This window comes from Euprymna scolopes, chromosome 45, assembly GCF_053919585.1.
Source record: "Euprymna scolopes isolate OS-2025 chromosome 45, ASM5391958v1, whole genome shotgun sequence".
NCBI classification, from domain to species: Eukaryota; Metazoa; Mollusca; class Cephalopoda; order Sepiida; family Sepiolidae; genus Euprymna; species Euprymna scolopes.
The window spans coordinates 20,266,163-20,286,125 of record NC_136526.1 but is presented as its reverse complement, the minus strand read 5'-3'; the positions used below and the strand labels follow the sequence as shown (position 1 = coordinate 20,286,125).

Here is a 19,963-nt window from a genome sequence, read left to right as displayed (position 1 = left end):
ATTTGTTCCTACTTTGATTATTGAATCGTTAAAGAAGCTATTTGTCTTTAAAACAATTTCCTGTAAATATACCTTTATTAAAAAACACGAAAATTATATGAAATTATCAACATCGGCATAGAAAGATGACAAGCGATTTAGTTTGTTTTTCGATAGATATCAATTCAAGAATAATAGTGTCCGTCATTTTTTCTGATCGTAAAATTATACATAATTTACTACCTTTTTACAATATTAAACAAAAAAATTGTCCGGTTTCAAAACGGTCTATTTAAATTTTCCTCCTCTTTAATTTTCTATCTTTTCGGTTGCTATCTTGAATATTTACATATTTTTGGATAAAACTCGTGTAAATAATTTTTTTTTCACCCCGAACAGGGCATATTGACACTTGAAACGTAAGTGGCTAATGGGGAAGAATAGGGAGTTGAGAAACGAGATGCCTGTTAACATGATTTTTTTTTAACTGCTACAGTCTAGTACTGTTAGAGAAACATGAAACAGAGAGGGCATTCCAAAGTTTAGTAGTCTGAGGGCAGAAACAATTAGAATAGAAGGCTTTTATATATATATATATATATATATATATATATATATATATATATATAAATAACTATTTAATTTACTCACATAAAATTGATATATGAAAGCATAGATTTATGCATAAACTTTAAGTATTTACTTCAAAAGTGCTCAATACGTAGGTAGAGCTAATTATTAATTTATAAAATATATATGGCGATTAAGCTACACTGAATATTCCGCGTTTCATTCACTCTAGAACTCTTCAGGCTTATGCGCAAATTCTGTGGTTGTTTATCGTTTTTATATACTCCTCTTCTATTGAGATTTTAGTTAGCCAATCAACTTTCTAGTATCCACCGCGCCCTTCCTATCAGCCAATGAGCATGCATTTATCGGACAAAGGCCTATTTGGCCTCTGGTTGACCTGTTCCTTTGTGTGTGCTCTATTTAGTTTCTTGATCTGTTTTAAAACTAGGTTAGTGTTATATATATATATATATATATATATATATATATATATAATCAACATTGGAGGGGTGGATTTTTTTTGTTTGTCAGGTTAACTGGTAGTATGTACATCATGAGAGGCACAAGGACTATGACTTCATCAGAGCACATGTGCATTAAAATACTTATAAAACAGTCACAGGCATATGACATTTAAGTGATGGGACTGAGGTTGGAGCTTGTCCGACAGTGATCTACTTTTTTTTTAGACTCTGGTTAAGATTGATGGATGAGTGATGTATGCAGCAGCCCAGATGTGTTTGTAATTTTCTAGGACAGTAGAGGGATCCCACCTTCTTTGCAGCATCCTTGGCAATGTCCTCAATGGATTTATTCCAATTCATCTTGTCTGTTAATGTGAAATTTAGAGGATGAGCGGTCAGGTTATTTATCATAGCTATCAGTAGTTGAGAAGGGTTTTTGCAGTTGTTTAAGGTAAGAAGCGCAGTTGTAGTAGCATTAAGTGTTACCTTTAGGGTCTCTTCCACGACAGACTGTGGATCATTTTCTAACGTTCTTATCATTGCCTTGGATATGTGTACATTTATTTTTCCCTCATGTCCATCATAGAGTGTGGCATGATCAGAAAATATACTTATTTTAGATACAATTTTAGCAGGAGGATCATTTATCAATATAAAGAATAATAAAGGTCCAAGGATCGAGCCCTGGAGCACGCCTGCATTAACATTATATTATTTGGACATACGGTAATCAAGGACAGTCTGGATTTTTCTCTTATCTAGAAAGGATCTGATAATGTTGAGTATTCATTCAGAAATGTCATAGGATTTAATTTTCAGGAGAAACCCTTCATGCCAGACTTTGTCACAGGTTTCATATATATCAAGGGCTACATCTCTTGCTTCCCCTGCCTTATACAGTGCATGGTATATGCGTTCAGTGATGACCGTTAAAATATCCACAGTAGAACAGGATTGCAAAAGTCATACAGTTGGTTGGAAAAAAAACTTAGCATTTACAAGATGGTGTTTGATTGATCAAAGACATTTATTAATGATTTTAGCAAAGAGAAGGAGGAGGCTGATGGGGCTATAATTGAGCTGGTCAGTTCTTTTCTCAGTATTCTTAAATACTAGTACAATGGAGGTAATTTTTCAGCTATTAGGGATGCAATATGTGGTAGGATTTTTGTTGATGTATTTGGTGAGGTCAGGGGCTGGCTCAGCAGAACATTTTTCAATTAATATGGCAGGGATTTGATCATGCCCACATGCCTTGTATGTGTCTAAATTTTTTATGATATCACAGATATGAGAAGGGGGTAATTTTCAGACATATGAATGTGTCCACAAAGTGAAATTTTAGAGAAAGTAGCTGGAGGGGTATTAAGTTGAGTTGGAAGCGAACCACTAGTAAAGCAAGTCAGCTTTTTTTGGTTGCCGTGCAAACGACCATGATTGCTGGATATTGTGAGAATTTTTTCCAGAAATTATGAGATCCTATTTTCTGAAATTGGTTACATTTGCACAAGTTGAAGTGGGCCATTGTGAAGAGTAGAGCTTGCTATAGTACTTTTATGTAAGAACATGTTCCTTAATTCATTTGTCTCATTGGCACATTATTCAGCAGGAAGAGAAAAGATATTAATCCATGGGGAATCTCTGATGGTTTCCTAATCAGCCTTTTGGAATTATCTTTTCATTTTTATCAACAGCTCCTTAGCTTGGGTTCGATAAGTATGGGGGATGTCATCCAACATGGTGGTCGGCATTCCCGAGTAGAGTATGTGCATTTATCACACAATTCTCAGGCGCTGAAGTTAAAAATAGATCTAGAATTATGTCTTGCTAATGGAAACGATCTAGGAGGCAGGTCGGAAATGTGACCAGAATAAGCTATAGATAGGTGTGCTGATAACTATTGTATCTATGTAACTCCAAAAACCAAACCAATTAAAATCTCCTAATAAATGTTCCTGGGCGTTAGTATCTAAGAGTGCTGCATCTATAGTGACATTATTGATTAGGGTACAGTTTGATTTGAAAGGAACTAAAAGAGAGAATAAAAAGTAACTAACGTATTGTTGTAAGGTTTATCTAAAGCACATGAAGATTCTAATCGTTTTTTCTTGAAGACACAAAGGTCATTCAAAAGCTAATAGGCAAATAAAGAATAAGTTTAAATTGAAGTTATTGGCTTTTGGAGATTCTTTTTTACGACAGGGCCGCATCCAAACAAATGTTTCCTTTTGGTTGAGATACGGATGTCCAGTACTGAGTGGTTTTCAATTTTGAATGTAAACATGTTCAAAATATCACAAAAATTAGAGATTTTAATTCAATTTCAGTATTTATAGAAACAAAGTGAATGGCGATAATAATTAACAAAGATTATCATTATTTAAACAGCCATTCTTTACATACGGCAGCTGTTCTTAACATGGGGAGGTTGGGGGTGTTTCTTCTGAAAGCCATTCTTAACATGGCAAGTTTGGGGAGTATTTATTCCAATAGCCGTTCTTAACATGGGGAGGTCAGGGGTGTTTATTCCAAAAGATTAACATGGGAAGATTGAGTGCGTTTATTCTGAAAGCCGTTCTTAACATAGCGAGGTTGGGAGTGTTTAGTCTAAAAGCCATTTTTAACATGGGGAGGTTGGGGGGTGTTTATTCTGAAAGTTATTTTCTTATTTTCAACCTTCCCGTAATGAAATTTTTAAAGTTAAGTCTTCAGATGGCCCCCCAGTGCACTTTCACTGACAGACAATTTCAACTGAATTTTACAGTAATGATAACATAGGGCAAGAGGCCAAACACTAGGTGTATCAGAATTTTTGTAGGAATTTTTGACACCCCTAACACGAAACTGCGAATAAAATATAAAAATCTCGTAATTTCTCCTCTAAAAGTGGGTTGTTTATTTTCTTTATGGATTACACTTCCAAAATAAATTATTAAAGTTGTTTTAAATGTAATAGAAATATTTTTTTCTATTAAAAAAAAAAAGAGTAATGAAATTAATTGAATTTTACGAGTTCAGTATTTTTCAATTTTTAAACTTTAAAAATCTATCAAAATTTTTCTATTGATTCTATTTTTACGATATTTTCAGGGTCACTGTGAAATTTTATACTCTTTCCAATAAATCGAATATAATATTTTAGACAAACGTTTTTTTTTATTCACGCCCCCCCATTTTCAAGTGTCTATTAAAAAGTAAATAATTAATTTACTCACCAAAGTTTTATATATCACAAATTGAAGATAAAAGATCAATAAATAATATATTCAAATTTAAAACAAAAAAGTAGTGTTTTTTAGAATTTTCCCTGTAAAGTCCGAAGTTTAAAACCTTTTTTTTTTAAAGAAACCACGCTGTTTGTTTTTTCTTTTGTTTTTTTAATGAAACATTGGTACTTGCTCCTTTAATTGAAAAAAAATTAGGGCTTGAATTACATTTAAGCTTGGAAAGACAGGGGGTCGAATTAATTCACGCCTCCCATTTTGAAATGTCTATTAAAAAGTAATTAATTTACTCACCAAAGTGTTATATATCACAAATTGAAGATAAAAGATCAATAACTACTATATTCAAATTTAAAACAAAAAAGTAGTGTTTTTTTAGAAACTTACCTTTAAAGTCCGAAGTTTAAACCCTTTAAAAAAAAAAACACCACCTTGTTTTTTGATTTTTTAATGAAACTTTGTCCTTGCTCCTTTAATTGAAAAAAAAAAAATTAAGGCTTGAATTACATTTTTGGAGGAGTTATAAGCTTGGAAAGATGGGGTGGAATTATTCAATATTTTTCACGAAATTTCTGACACACCTAGCCAAACACATATAAATAAGAACTAAAAGTAAAAACATATTTAAATTTCTCTGCTTTATCGTTATTTTCATGACAAGTGCTCGTCTGAGCTCCTATCTATAGTCCCCCTTGTCAAACTTTCATGAGAAACACTTGTCTAGCTGAAAACACTATCAATAATTTCCTCTACTCTTTATCTGTGTCTAAACTTAAATGTAGATTCCATGAACAAACAGGCATTCTTTACATGCGGCAGGTGGGGAGTTTGTTAACTATTATATACATTGCAACCTAATCTTTATATGAAAACGATTAGCCCCAAAACATTTTTTTGCAGATCTTTTATTTATTTCATTATTTATTTCTATATTTTACATTTTTGTTCATCAAATATTAATTTTTTCTGATTTTTGTGAATTATAGTACAAATAGAAATTAATTTGTTTTCACCAGGACTTAGGGTTAGTAATAGTGTAAAGGTAGGTATGTTTTTTTTTGTAAGAAAACCATAAAATGGAAAATTGTTTATATAAATATAATTGAAATTTATTAAAAATAAAATAATAGTAAAGTCAATATAAAATATTGCAAAATAAATTGTTTTCTGTTTATTTCATGGAGGTAGCTTGCGCTCATCCATCAGCTACGATCGTATGCGATACTTAATTGTATTCTTAGTATATCTCGTACTGAAAATTGAATTTGCAATCATAAAAAGGTGGCCAATTAATATTGTTTATTTATTACTCCACACTTTATCCATTGTATCACAGATCCATGGTGCAATGGCTATAAAACATTTAAGTCAACAATTTTACTTGGGAGAAGATGAGGATGAATACTTTCATAATCAAGGAGGTAATAGTCAGCCTCCATCCACTAGCAATGAATAACATAGTCAATATTAATTTATTTATCAATGAACTGCATAGTCAGCTTCGATCTACTCAGCAATGAATTGCATATCCAGTCTCAATCCACTTACAAATAGACTGCATCGTTAATCTCAAGCTATTTTGCAATAGACTGCATAGTTAATCTCAATCAATCTAGCAATGTAAACAGTACATGATCAGCCTGAATACACTTAGTAATAAACTACATAATCAGTCTCAACATACTTAATAGTGAACTACATATTCAGCATCAATTTACTGTGTTTGTTCTATAAGAACTTCAAATGAATGTACTCTGATGACTTTTCTGCCCATGTGCTTCTTGATGTATTTACGCTGACCAATTCATAATTAGTAAAATTCCACCCCTTCACTGTAGTGATCCCTGACAGTTTTCTACTATTGTGTTTTTTTCCTCAAACTTTTGGACTCTGGAATTGCTTTTCTGCTTCTTGTTTTTCTCACTGTACCAACATGTAGAAATTTATATATCGTATGAACAAACATGTCACTACAAAAAAAAGGAATGAATCGTTTGTTTTAATTAATAAGTTTTATGACCTATCACCCATTTGTGTTTTATTAATTGAAGAGTCAGTAGTATTTTTGTTAAATGTGAAACGAAAACCATATTTATCGTTATTTTTAATATAAGAATAAGTTTTTTAAACCCGACTCAACATCTTAATAAAATAAGTGTGTTTGTAAAAGAATTTAAAATGTATCTTTTTGAATTTGTTTTCTATTTGCAGAAACTCCAACGAACAAAACAAAGGAAAACTCCATTATGATTTGAATGGATCTTCAGTTCCTTGGTGACTTGGAATATGGAAACATTTTCAGAAAACACATTTCGAAATTGTTTTGTGTAAATTCAGTGAAGTTAAATTAAGCTTTCACTGAAACAAGAAATCAATATTTGCTGGATTGTTTCAACAAAACAACTTGATCAGTTATCACACAAAGTGAACATCCAATATATAAAAGGCAAAATGGGCGCAAGCGGTTGTGTACGTCCGCCAAAGGCTTTTTGACTGGGGTTAGATTCCGGGAGACGTTTACTCATACTTCCTAAATCATAATATCTCAGATTCGCAAACAAGCATCATCTCCATCTTTTTTTGATTTTGTTTTAAAAAATTTCCTCTGTGCCATCGTTTTGAGTGTTTGTCTTTTTTTGTATAAATAAAGTGAAACTAATCGACCAAAAATGCCTGGCGCCTCGCCTTCCAGACACGTAATATCTATTCTGTAATCGGTCCTTGATCAATGTAGGGGAAACCTTCATACTGAGTCAATTATCATTTATTTGGATACTATCAGAGTGCTCCCTTTTTTGGGAGAGCTGGTCCCCCCCACATTAAAAATGACCTTTGTGGGAAGTTTAAAAGCAACACCATTTCTGCAAGTCATCTTTTTGATTGGCCGTTAAATTTGAATGCTTTACACGTCCGGTTGTGTCATGGAGTAGAGTGAAGACTTCAGATTTTCTTTCACTTTCTTTTCCGCCTTTGCATCATCGGTTCGAGTCTGCCTGCCTGCCTCTGTTTTACACCTCCAAACACCCGGGCAATGCCGGGCACCTAAGCTAGTTTATGATAAGCATTAAAACAATATTCTTAGATTTGTGAACAGACAGACACATATCAATTATTTTTTGTAATTTAAATATATATATTAAGAAAGGTCTAAATAATTTGAATATATATTTTTTTGCTTTTTGCAGAAAGGAATATGATAAAATACACAGAAAAAGTTAAAAAAATATAACATAGAACATATTTCTCAATTGATTGGTTAACTTTAAAATATTTGCAAACTAAAATTTAAATAATGTTATATATATTGATACATATTACAAAGCTTTAAATAAGTTTTAAATATATATATATATATATATATATTAGCAAAGATTGAAGTAATTTGTAAAAATATATAACAATTTAAAGAATCTATTTATTCAAGAAAGCATTTCACTGATTACAAGAAAATATATAAACAAAAATTTAAATAATTTTGAAAAAAATGTATATATATTTACAAATATATATGTATTTTTAACAAAAATTTACATATTTAAAAATATATATAAAAGCAATGATTTTAATATATTTAAAGATATAGAAAAGCAACAATAGTAATAATTTTTAAATATATATTATTAACAAAGATTTAAATATTTATTTAAAATTATATATTTACAAAGATGTAAATAAATTTTTAAACTATATATTAACAAATATGCAAACAATATTCTTTAAATTTGATATATTAAACAATTTCAATAAATGAAGTGTATATTAACAAAGATTTAATTAATTTTTGAAATATATAGTAACAAAAACTGAAATATTTAAAAAAGTTAAGTTATATATATGTATATATATATATATGTGTGTATCTATGTTAAATATTTGAATATATTTTGTAACTATGTAAAAATAACTGAAATATAAACTTAAATATTGCCCATTCATTTGCCTCTTAGAAAAAATACCAAAAATCACACTAAACAATATCGAATGTTTAGATTTCAATAAACAATTTTGATTTGATGTGCATATCGAGGTAAATGTCTTAATAAACGTATGCCAAGTGTATGTTTATTTGCGTGCAGTTAAATGTACGATGTTGCAAAATTCACATGGAGTAGAGAAACCATATTCTTGTGAAGTATGTGGCTTTTCTTTTGTTCACAAAATACACTTAGTGCGCCATATACGAACACATACTGGAGAGAAACCATATTCTTGTGAAGTATGTGGCTCTTCTTTTGCTGCCAAGTCGTCTTTAGTGCGCCATATACGAACACATACTGGAGAAAAACCATATTCTTGTGAAATATGTGGCTCTTCTTTTTCTACCAAGACAAACTTACTGCTGCATGTTCGAACACATACAGGAGAAAAACCATATTCATGTGAAATATGTAGCTCATCTTTTGCTATCAAGGCAAACCTAGTGCAACATATGCGAACACATACAGGAGAAAAACCATTTAGTTGTGATGTATGTGCGTCATCTTTTTCTGACAAGTCATCTTTAGTGCGACATATTCGAATACATACTGGAGAGAAACCATATTCTTGCGAAGTATGTGGCTCTTCTTTTGCGAAGAAGAACACTTTATTTCGGCATATGAGAACACATACTGGAGAGAAACTATTTAGTTGTGAAATATGTGGATCTTCCTTTTCTGAGAAGACATCTTTAGTGCGGCATATTCGGTCACATACAGGGGAGAAACCATATTCTTGTGAAAAATGTGGAACCGCTTTCGCGCAGAAATCACATTTACAGGAACACATGCAAACACATGGAGAGAAAATATATTCTTGTGAACAATGTGACGCCTCTTTTTCTAAAAATAAAAGTTTAGTTGAGCATATGCGCAGACATTCAGGAGAGAAACCATATTTTTGTGACATATGTGGTTCTTCTTTTGCCCTCAAAAGAAGTGTAGGTCGACATATGCGAACGCATACAGGCGATCAACTATATTGTGACGTATGTGGGTCATCTTTTTCTGAAAAGTCAATTTTAGCACGACATATGCGAACACATACTGGAGAGAAACCATATTCTTGTGAAGTATGTGGTTCCTCTTTCGCTAACAAGATAAATTTAGTGCGACATATACGAACACATACTGGAGAAAAACCACATTCTTGTGACGTATGTGGCTCTTCCTTTGCTATAAAAGCAAACTTAGTACGGCATATACGGACACATACAGGAGAGAGACCATATTCTTGTGAAGTATGTGGCTCTTCTTTTACACGGAAATCACATTTAATACAACATATACAAAAACATCCGTAAGAAATCAAATTAACTAAAAAAGAGCCTTAAATGCCAGAACTAGGAATAAAATCTGGAATAATAAAGAGTAATTTGGATGTGTTAAGGATGAAAAACTTGATCAGAAAGGCTTGTAAAAGGCGATATAGCTCTCATACCCAAAATGAGTGAAACTATAGTAAATCTACATTTACCACCTCTCTTCTAGAATGAGAGGCAAAAGGAAGTATTTTGGCACAAGTTAGTGATTAGTAGGACAAACATTGGGGAGTTAAAGGAGACAAAGAGATTTAAACATAGCTTGAATCAATTACCAAAAGTCATATACTTCACACTTGCTAATGCGGTGCCTTAAATTATATAAATATTGTAAATATACTACCGGGTTGCCTTATTCAACTTTCGAGATTACAACAATAGCGACTATAACTCAAATTAATTCGGAAGCAGTAAAACAGATTTATGTTGCACACTGACCTTGGATTTATGTACAATACAACTTCTTTTGAAACACTACAATCCAGACATGAAAATTATTGGAGCTACTGATGCTAACTCGTACAACCTTGGAACGTGCACAAAGACGGATCACTAAAGCATATCGCTCACATGTGTCATACATTAATACCTGCAAAAACAGTTACTCGCAAATTGTGTAGGATGTGTTGGGTATTAATTTCGCAGTCACCAAAATTCATCCTTTTGTTCATGGGAGACATTTTGTGCTACAAACTGAACATAAACCTCTGTTAATGATTTATCTTTTAAAAAGGGAATTTATTAACGCTTACTCTCAAGAGACTAAAGACATGGGGACAATCTCTTTAATTACAATTATGAAATGGAATATCTTCTCTGGTCAAAATTAGTCAAGCTGACGATATATTTAGAGTTATCTCGAAATAGTCTTAACTCCTTAAAGACAGTAATTACATCCTTACAAACTGAGGTAAACTTTTTAGAAATATTTTGCATAAGGCATAAGGAAGGAATAAAAGCAAAAACCCCAGAAAACATTTATCAAATTGTAATGAAGTAGTTATGTAAGGTGACAGAGTTGTTATTTTTGCAGCATTACAGAAAAAAATGCTAAACTTTTTTCATATTTATCGTCAAGTCAAGAAATGATGGGTTCTGTACACGCAAGATTGTGAAGACACCTATAATGTTTAGATCCGTTCTTAAAACCACAAAGTAACCATTATTTTGTCCATTTTGAGGCCGTGTAATATATTCTATCATAAAACTCAATTCTCATCCAGTCAATTTGAAATATTCAGCAGCATGTTATGATTCGGACATACTATGCAAGGAGAAATAGCCAGGTAGAAAGCTTGTGGTTATGTTCAAGGTGTAGGATACAATTTCCATCCAAAGAATATCACTGTGTCATATGCTCACTTAACAACTGAATTCCTCTTTGCTATCATCCTAGAAGATTTCATGTTCTGCCAAATATCCTGACCAAGCCAAATCATCACGACTTTAATACTTTTGTGTTCAATATTCCTTATATGTCACTCTCCATTCATCAATAAATGATGACCGACAAATCTATGATATTGCTCAGCAGTCGGAAACTTCATGAGATTCTTAACAAATCATAATTCACGGAATACTATCATCAAAAAACCTGCCATGCACTTATATCAACTGTACTCTGCATTGCCTTTCACTGGGATAAGAGAAGAAGAAACAAAATAAACAACAAAAGCAATAGCATGTATAAAAACAGTATTTCTGCTTTTTTAATGTACTCTATCGACAAAATATTTGTCAAAATCTAAACAAAATAACTTGTTTTCATTTTCTATTTTTGTTTTTAAAGCTTTTTATATTATATACATATTTTTAAAGCATTTTATTTTTAAGGCTATCAATTATAATAAAATTTAATATCCGATAAAACTCATGTTTTCTTTCTTAATAAAACGCACATGATCCTACATCCCCTCTTTTCTATTGCTACCATTCTCGATCATGTCTCTGTATCTTTTGTTCATCTCGGCCAATCCTTCCATTTTCATTTGTTTCATTTCTTTTCTCTTTTCATGACTCACTATCCTGAAGCCAGGGCCACACAGCCGCATCTCACCGCATGCACAACATTGTCTTATCTTCTACCTCACTACTACTACTACTACTACTACTACTACTACTACTATACTAATAATCAACTCGCTCTCTCTTTCTCTGAGTAAACCGACTGCTCCATTATCCTCCACACGTAATTGTCATCAACCATTACGAACTTAAGAGTGTCTCCAACTGTTGTGAACTGTCACAAAAACCAGGCCACACCTTAAACTTCCCATTCAAATAACTCTAAATATATCCGATCTTTTTGTTCTTGTTCACTGCTATACCTTGACCAAAAATCTTTCTTTTGCGTGCTTTTGTAAACAACTTCTTATTTATTAGCGATGTAAATGTAGCCGACTGTTTATGCAGAAATAAGAGAAAGTCCCCTAAATCGTGTTTTATCTTTCTTCATTCACAGATCCATGGTGCAATGGCTATAAAACATTTAAGTCAACAATTTTACTTGGGAGAAGATGAGGATGAATACTTTCATAATCAAGGAGGTAATAGTCAGCTTCCATCCACTAGCAATGAATAACATAGTCAATATCAATTTATTTAGCAATGAACTGCATAGTCAGCTTCGATCTACTCAGCATGTTTTTCTGGGTTTTTTTCTCCTTATTTCTCCAACGTTATGGCTTCGTTTGAAATGTTACGAAGAATACTTTTCCTTTTCTTTCTGTCTAAATGAACTCGTCCTTTTGATTTTAGTTTTTTTCTTAATTTTGTATCTGTTATTCTGATTCTTTCTTTGCTTCTGGAGTGTTAGCGCCAATCGTAGCCACGTTTGATCAATATCTACCATAGTAGTCGTGTCATAAAAAGAACACATGGTGGAATATCAGGTCTGACGTCACCAGTTGTGTCATCCTGCTTCACAACATCAGCGACCCCAATTTCTCTTTCGTCTTCTCCTTTGACCGTGCCATCGTCTCTTACATTGGAGGGTTCCTAGGGAATGCACACGGGCTCATAAGTATATATAACCTAAAAAAATAGAGAAAACACAATCTATGGATAGCAGATGAGTTTTGAATGGATGGATAATGTAGTGTTTGGATAAAAGACCCCAAAATGTTGTCAGTCGGCCCAATCTAGCTTCAATTCCAATCTCTCTGATCTCACGCAGGGGACCTGCTAGCCGCTAAATGTCTCAAACTGAACACTATCCTCTACTTATAACTGTCGTTAATTGTCACAAACCAAAGACTTTTCCATAACTTTTCCTAACTATTGTGAACCATCACAAAACCGGCTGCTCCACACTGGAGAGACCCATATTCTTGTGAAGTATGTGGCTCTTCTTTTACACGAAAACGTGACTGTTTTAATTTATTTTCCACACGTCGTTAACCATTATGAACTTGAGACTGTCTCCAACTGTTCTTAACTGTTGTAAACTGTCGCAAAATCCAGGCCACACCTTAAACAACATGTTTAAATAACTCCTAATATATCCGATCTTTTTGTTATCGTTCACTGCTATACCTTGACTAACAATCCCATCTCAGCTTTCTTTGTGTGCCTTTGTGAACAACTTATTTATTGTTCTATTGATATATCCATTTCGCTTTTCTTTTTCTCTATATCATTAACTTCCCAACACCTGTGCGGAGGGGAACGCTGATAGTATATTTAGTTATCCACCGACCAAAAGCGACACAGACTCCAATAAACATCTGTTATAATTAAATCTCTTTCGCAAGAAAATGACCTGTATGCTAAAGAAATTCCGAGTGTTCTGACATCCACTGGAATTATATGTAAATGATAACGGGGCTGCTTAGGCATTTTTAAAAGATAGTGTGCCTTTATTCTAGTGAGCTGACTTCTCAAAACCAAAGTAAACATCTGTTATCGCTAAAACGCTCTCACAAGAAAATAATCTGTACAATAAATTCGTTCTAAGCTGTCAGAATCTAATAGGATGACGATACTCTAGAATTATAGAGTTCGGATACTGTTATAGCCCTGTTAAAGGTTGCAAAGAAAAACAATACGCCAAAATAAAGTAACAACATGTATTGCAAACATACGTAGCCGACAAATGACCAAGGTTGGCCTACCGGATATCAACTGTAATCTATTTGCTTCCTAACGAAAACAAAATGTGACACAAGGCCGTTTTTAATGTGGGAGAAAACCAGCTCCCCAAAAAGTAGGCACTCTGGCAGTTTACAAAAATAAAATGGCCATAGTATAGAAGGGTTTCCTCCTCATTTGACTAAGGACAACTTACTTTGAGTGCAGCATCTGAGCAGACACCACACTTCAGCCACCAGTCCAGTATATGGGCATAACTGGATATCGACTGGTTATTTATTTGTTTCCCACGAAACAAAATATGACACCAGATCGTTTTTAATGTGGGAGATAACCAGCTCCACTCAAAAGAGGATTCTGCAAAAATAAAATTGCCTTAGTATAGAAGAGTTTCCCCCCTCCATTGACCGAGGACAATTAATTTGAGTGCAGCATCTGTGCAGACACCACACTTCAGTGACCAGCTCAGTACAAGTACCGGATATCGAAACAAAATGTGACACAAGGTGGGTTTAATGTGGGAGATAACCAGCTCCCCTCAAAAGGGACATTGTGTAAAAATAAAATTGCCTTAGTATAGAAGGGTTTCCCCCCTCCATTGACTAAGGACAATTAATTTGAGTGCAACATCTGTGAAGACAGCACACTTCAGTGAGCAGTCCAGTAACCGGGCGTCGGCTGACACGTTACGGCTTAGTCTCCCGGTATTTATAAAGATTGGAATCGTATATTAGTAGGTAACATAGGTTAGTTTCGCCTCCACCAAGCTGATAACTTCATGCGGTGTATCAGTATATTTTCCTCTTTGGATAGCTCGGTGATTTTCCTTTTCCTGCCCGAACGTCGTGGTTCTGGTGTGATTTAGGGAGGCTCAATATCAAACGTTTCTATGGCCTATACTTCTTGGGGGATTTATTGTTCAAGGCTAATTTTTTTCTTGTGACCTGCAAGGAAAACGTTTTATTGCTATTTTCTCATGTATTAATCGCGAGAATTAAACAAAACAATTGATTACTTGCGTGAGTAGATTCCGCCACAAGTAATTAAGGGGCAATAAACATTACCAGCTTGTAATAATCCACCAGACAAGGGATGATATTGTCCCAGGGGTTTCCAATAATGTTATTAACTTGATGAACTCTCTATTTTGAAAAGACGCCGGATAAAACGGCCCGGCAGTTCTTTCATAATATCTTTGACTGGCATTGACTCTTGGTAAATAATGTTCCAATACTGCGAAAAATAAAGTTGCGACTGGCACCTGTTTCGGTGTAGCTGAAGTTTTCGTATCTGGATATGATTTTTACAGCCAGACAACTACAGGAGAAATGTATAGAACAGCAAAAGGGTCTGTATCAGGTGTTCATCGATTTAACCAAGGCCTTTGATACAGTCAATAGGGATGCTTTGTGGGAGATTCTGAAAAAGCTTGGCTGTCCTGACAAGTTTGTAACCATCTTAAAGCTCTTCCACGATGATATGAAGGCTGTGATCAATCTGAAAAAAAAATGTCTTAATGTATCAGCCTGCTCCAGGCATGCCATACTATGAGCCATCAGTTTATATCTGTGAATCAAGGATAGCGGTTGTCACTAAGTTTGTATACTTGAAGCTCACATTATCAAACATAGACTGAGACGGAGTGGACATATAGTGAGGATGTTAGACAGTTGACTTCCAAAACAACTCCTTTATGGCGAGCTCACTGAGGGAAGACGTCCGGCTCAAAAGCCTAAAATGAGATTCAAAAATTGTTTGAGGTCAACCATTAAAAATGTAAGATAGATGAAAGAACATGGGAGAATCTTGCTTTGGATAGCGGAGAGTGGAGAAGGACCTTGCAGGGAGGTGTGGGCAAGTTTTAGGCAGATCGAACCCAGTATGAGCGGCTGAAGCGCGATATCCGTAAAAGGAGGATGAAAGGAGCTGTGGATGGGAAAGGGCGCCAAATTGGTCTGGAGTGTGAGGTGTGAGAAGATTATGTCTGAGCAGAGCTGGGCCGATGAGCCACCAGACTACTCATCGGCGCAGTGGATCACAAAGCAGTCTTGTGTTGCCAGATCTAACCTATGTAAACTGCGGGTGGACGTACAAAACAGCAGGTGGTTTGAAGTGGCATTTGATTATACATAGAAGTGACCATCAAGAACGTGCTGCTAGTGGCGCACATGCCTGTGTACATCTTTTTTGTGTGCTATATCAAGTAATGGCAATGTTCGAAAACGAATTTGCTGCCATCATATATATATATATATATATATTTATATATAGAAACATATATATATGTATATATATATATATACATCCATATGTATTTATATGTAAACATATATGTATATATTTATATACATTTTCACATATATATGCACATATATAAACATATAAATATACATATACTTATATGCATATATATATCTATACATATACGATATATATATATGTATATATGCATATACTCTTATATGTATATATCTATAATCTAAACATATATAACTAATGTGTATATATTTGTGTATATATATGTACACATGTTTACATATATATATGCGTATATATACATATGTCTCTCTCTCTGTATATATACATACATTTCAATAAACATTTTAAAAAACAGTAGCTTAGTTTTTTCATTTCATTGTTTTGTTATTGTAATTATGCAGAGAAAGCACGATGAAGTTCAATTTTTACGGTATCTTTTGTTTATTAAAATGTTATGTGAAACTACAGTTTTTTATGTAAAGCTTCAGTCAAGTTGAAAGGAAAAAAAACAGTTATTTGTTATTTCATTTTATTATTAACAACAAGTAGAGTAATTTAAAATTAAACTCCCTTACTATTAGTGTTATGGGGTTAAATGGTAATAAACGAAAGAAACACCGGACCTTTAGGAAAACACATGTATTTATATAAATTACAGCCAAAGCGAGTTGAGCAATACCATTCCTCAACTGTAGGGCGTTTGCACACGACCTGCTTGGCCGCGTGCCAATCTCTGACTCCGGGCACCAGTACTCGATACCGAAAATGACGTCACCAGAAGAAGTGACGTCATGAGATAGTCCATTAATCCCATGAAGGGGCGTCTCCAACACTCCCTCCCAAGCTTTTTTCTATCAGTACCTCTTTCTTTAGGGTTTACCATCAATGGCTTGGTGACCTTTCTCTTACTATGTACGGGCAAAATGAATGCCGATGCTCAAAATATATAAACATTTTGACCCTTCCCTTTACTTAAAAATTCACCAAAAATAAGGGAATTAACCAATTTTGATGACATTTTCAGTATTTATCAAATAATAATCGCGGAATATACTGAACTAATTACTTTTTATTTAAATCTTAGTAGAAATGTATTATTTTGTTTAAACAAAAATACCTTTACTAAAGTTATCGTTGTCAGTAGTAAATAAAAAAAACGCAAGAATTTATTTTTGCTTTTTTTATATATAAATAAAGCATCGTAATTTGTAACAATAAAAAATAATAAAATAATTTTTGCAGGAACATTACGAAAAATGCCCTAAAGTACGTATTAATGAATTCGACATAACTCGAAGAAAAATGAATTTCTCGAACTACCGATATTACCATTGAATTAAGCATTGTTCATTGAATATTTTGACACAAAGAAATTATAATAGCAAAAATATTTCTACTTTTTTTAATTATAGATTTCGCATAATTTTTATATGCAAGATTTTAATAATTTCTTTGCTCGCAAGAACGTGAAACTTTCGGTATAACATAGTTTTTATATAATCTCGAACAATAATTAAAAAAAATAATTTAAAAACAAGAACATAAAAAATATTGATTTTTGAGGGCTAATTATGCTGTATTTTGTACAAACAAGGTGTTTTTTTATTTAATTCAATATCTTAGGACTTTACTAATTATCTTTGAAATAGACCCAGAAAACTAATATTTATCTTTTAAAGAATTTTTACAATGAATTTATTTAACTTCAAAATTTAGCTGCATTTGGTTAGCTCACCGTGAAAACATTTTCATAACTTTTTTTTCGCGTGTACAATTTTTTTTTCTTTTAGGAAACTTTAGTCTCTAATCTTTCAAATACAATTAAAAAGTAGCCGGAAACCTACAGAAAATTATGATAAATCGGCTTTCAAAACTAGGTCCCCCTATTTTTACCCGCTCATTTTTGCCTGTACCTATCTCTTACGGAACAACCGCCGTAGTTAAGGTGTTGGTTAAAGAGGTTCAAGATCAAAAGTTTCGAAGACAGTCTATCGACTGTCGCTGGTTTCCACTGATCGACATCTTCTTAGTTGGTTCTGGTGACGTTTGTGGGTATATGTTGGTCCTTGGATGATATATACCATGTCACGTACTCTCTTAGTAATTGTACCCATCTCCCAAAATGATGTGTTGTTTTTATAACTTTTGAAAAACACTTTTTCACTTCGTATGAAACGTTTACTAGGCACATAAGTGGTCACTAGTGCCCTTGACTGTTTGGGTAAGAGCTTGTCAAAAACAGATCTCACCTTTCGCGCAAACATCGTTTCTGCAGGTGAGACTGCTGTTGGTGTGTTCGGGTTGGGTGTAATCCTATACACGTGTAGAAATTGTTGAAAAGCTTCCCTTTTAATCTCCGGTAGAGACACCGGGAGTTCTCTGATTGTGTTGCCCATCATTGTTTTTATTTTCCCGTCCGTCCGAAGAGTGGCAATGATGGAATCTTCAAACGGATCCCTTTTCAATGGTATCAGCCTAGATAGGCTATCCACATGGCTAATTTGTTTCTCATCATTTTTGTCAGCCTCCTTAGGTTAATTCCGTTGAAGATTTCTTTTTCGATTTCTCTGTTGCTGCAAATGGGATGTTACGTTTCTTCTTGAAAACGGGTAGAGTGTTTTCTTTTAGTTCGAATAGTTCGAATCTTGCTATAGTCTTTGTACATTTCCCTTGTCCTGGTGAGAATACTTCTGGAAATTCCTCTTTGACTTGTCCTTCAGTTGTTGCGCTTCCGTAGACGAGACTTTGACAGAATTTATTCATCGGTTGGTCTCACAATTCGAATCGCTCTATCCAGTCAGTACCGAATAGGTTTTCGAATGTCCTATGTACACACACTTTCACATTTTTAGTAATACCATTTAAGGCCACCGGGAGTGTGAGCTCTCCCTCAAATTCCACTTTATTGCTTGTCACAGCTCGAGCTGATTTGTTCGTCTTCCGCATAATTGGTTTCCTTAGCCTTTCCATGTCTTAAGATTAATGATGGACAGGTCTGATCCGGAATCCAATTGTAGATGCATAGTTTTATTTGCGATGTTAACTGTGACATATTTGCGCCGGTTATTATCCGAATCAAAGTCGGATCTAGTCTGTCAGACGCTGTTCCTGACCTTGTTCCTCCTGCACTGGATCGCTTTGTGGCTGTTCCTGCCACCCTCGTTGCAGTACTTATCTTTGTAAAAACATTGACTCGACCAATGTTTCCCACCGCAGCGATAGCACGGGCTTGTAGAGGATCCGAATCTTGTGACTGGGTGGTACTTATTAGGTGTAGCCTGAGTTTTCTTACTTCCAGCTTGGCTTTTCCGGGGTGAATATTTTCCGATCTGAAGGTCGTCCTTTTAATGACTGTTGCGCCTGACTCCCCGACGTGTCTCGAGTTGTTTCTTACGCAGACTACCCGTTGACAATCCTCGGTCAACTTCTGGAGGGTGAGGCCCTGTTCGCTCTCCAGTCTAGAGAGAACACGTTGTTTAATCTCAACATTTTTGGATGAGACTAGACCATGCACAAAAATAAACACTTGAAGTCATCTGCCGATAAGTCAGATGTACGGAAATCATTGCAGTATTTATTTACCATGGACGCGAAGCTCAGGTAATCGTCGTTGTCGCTTTTTTTGCAGGTTTAAGCACTTCCATCTTCTATGAAAGAGAGTAGAATTCGGGCTGAACAGTTCGGATAAACGTTTGACCGCTTCAGAAAACTCCAATTTATTCGTCTTCCTGGGGAGAATATAATCCACAAACTTGCTATGTTCTGTGGTCCCTAACTTTCTCAAAAGTAGGCGAACTTTTTAGCGTTACTCCACTCTTGACAATCCACGGTGAATAGGTTCTCATATCTCCGATAGAAAGCGTCAAACGTCCCATCCAACTCTAGTTGGTAGTTGAACGTTTCTATAGCGTTCCATATTGTACTTTGCGAAAAAGAAAAACTGTTGTCCTTGTGTTCCGTTCTATCAAATATTTTTAACAATAACTCTTCTTGTCTCTATTGTTGAAGTAGCATCTCTCCACCAACGCTTGTTGCCTCTCTTGAAATTGTAACTGGAGCTATTTATCACGTTCTTT

General features: G+C 34.2%; 1 protein-coding gene across 1 annotated transcript; it reads left to right on the top strand.

Annotated features, from left to right (window-relative positions):
* Positions 1-8,138: 8,138 nt before the first annotated feature.
* On the top strand, positions 8,139-15,826 carry LOC145269275 (uncharacterized). Its single transcript, XM_080124956.1, has one exon. The coding sequence runs from the start codon at positions 8,328-8,330 to the stop codon at positions 9,519-9,521; it is 1,194 nt and encodes a 397-aa protein (XP_079981082.1). The 5' UTR covers positions 8,139-8,327; the 3' UTR covers positions 9,522-15,826.
* Positions 15,827-19,963: the final 4,137 nt, after the last annotated feature.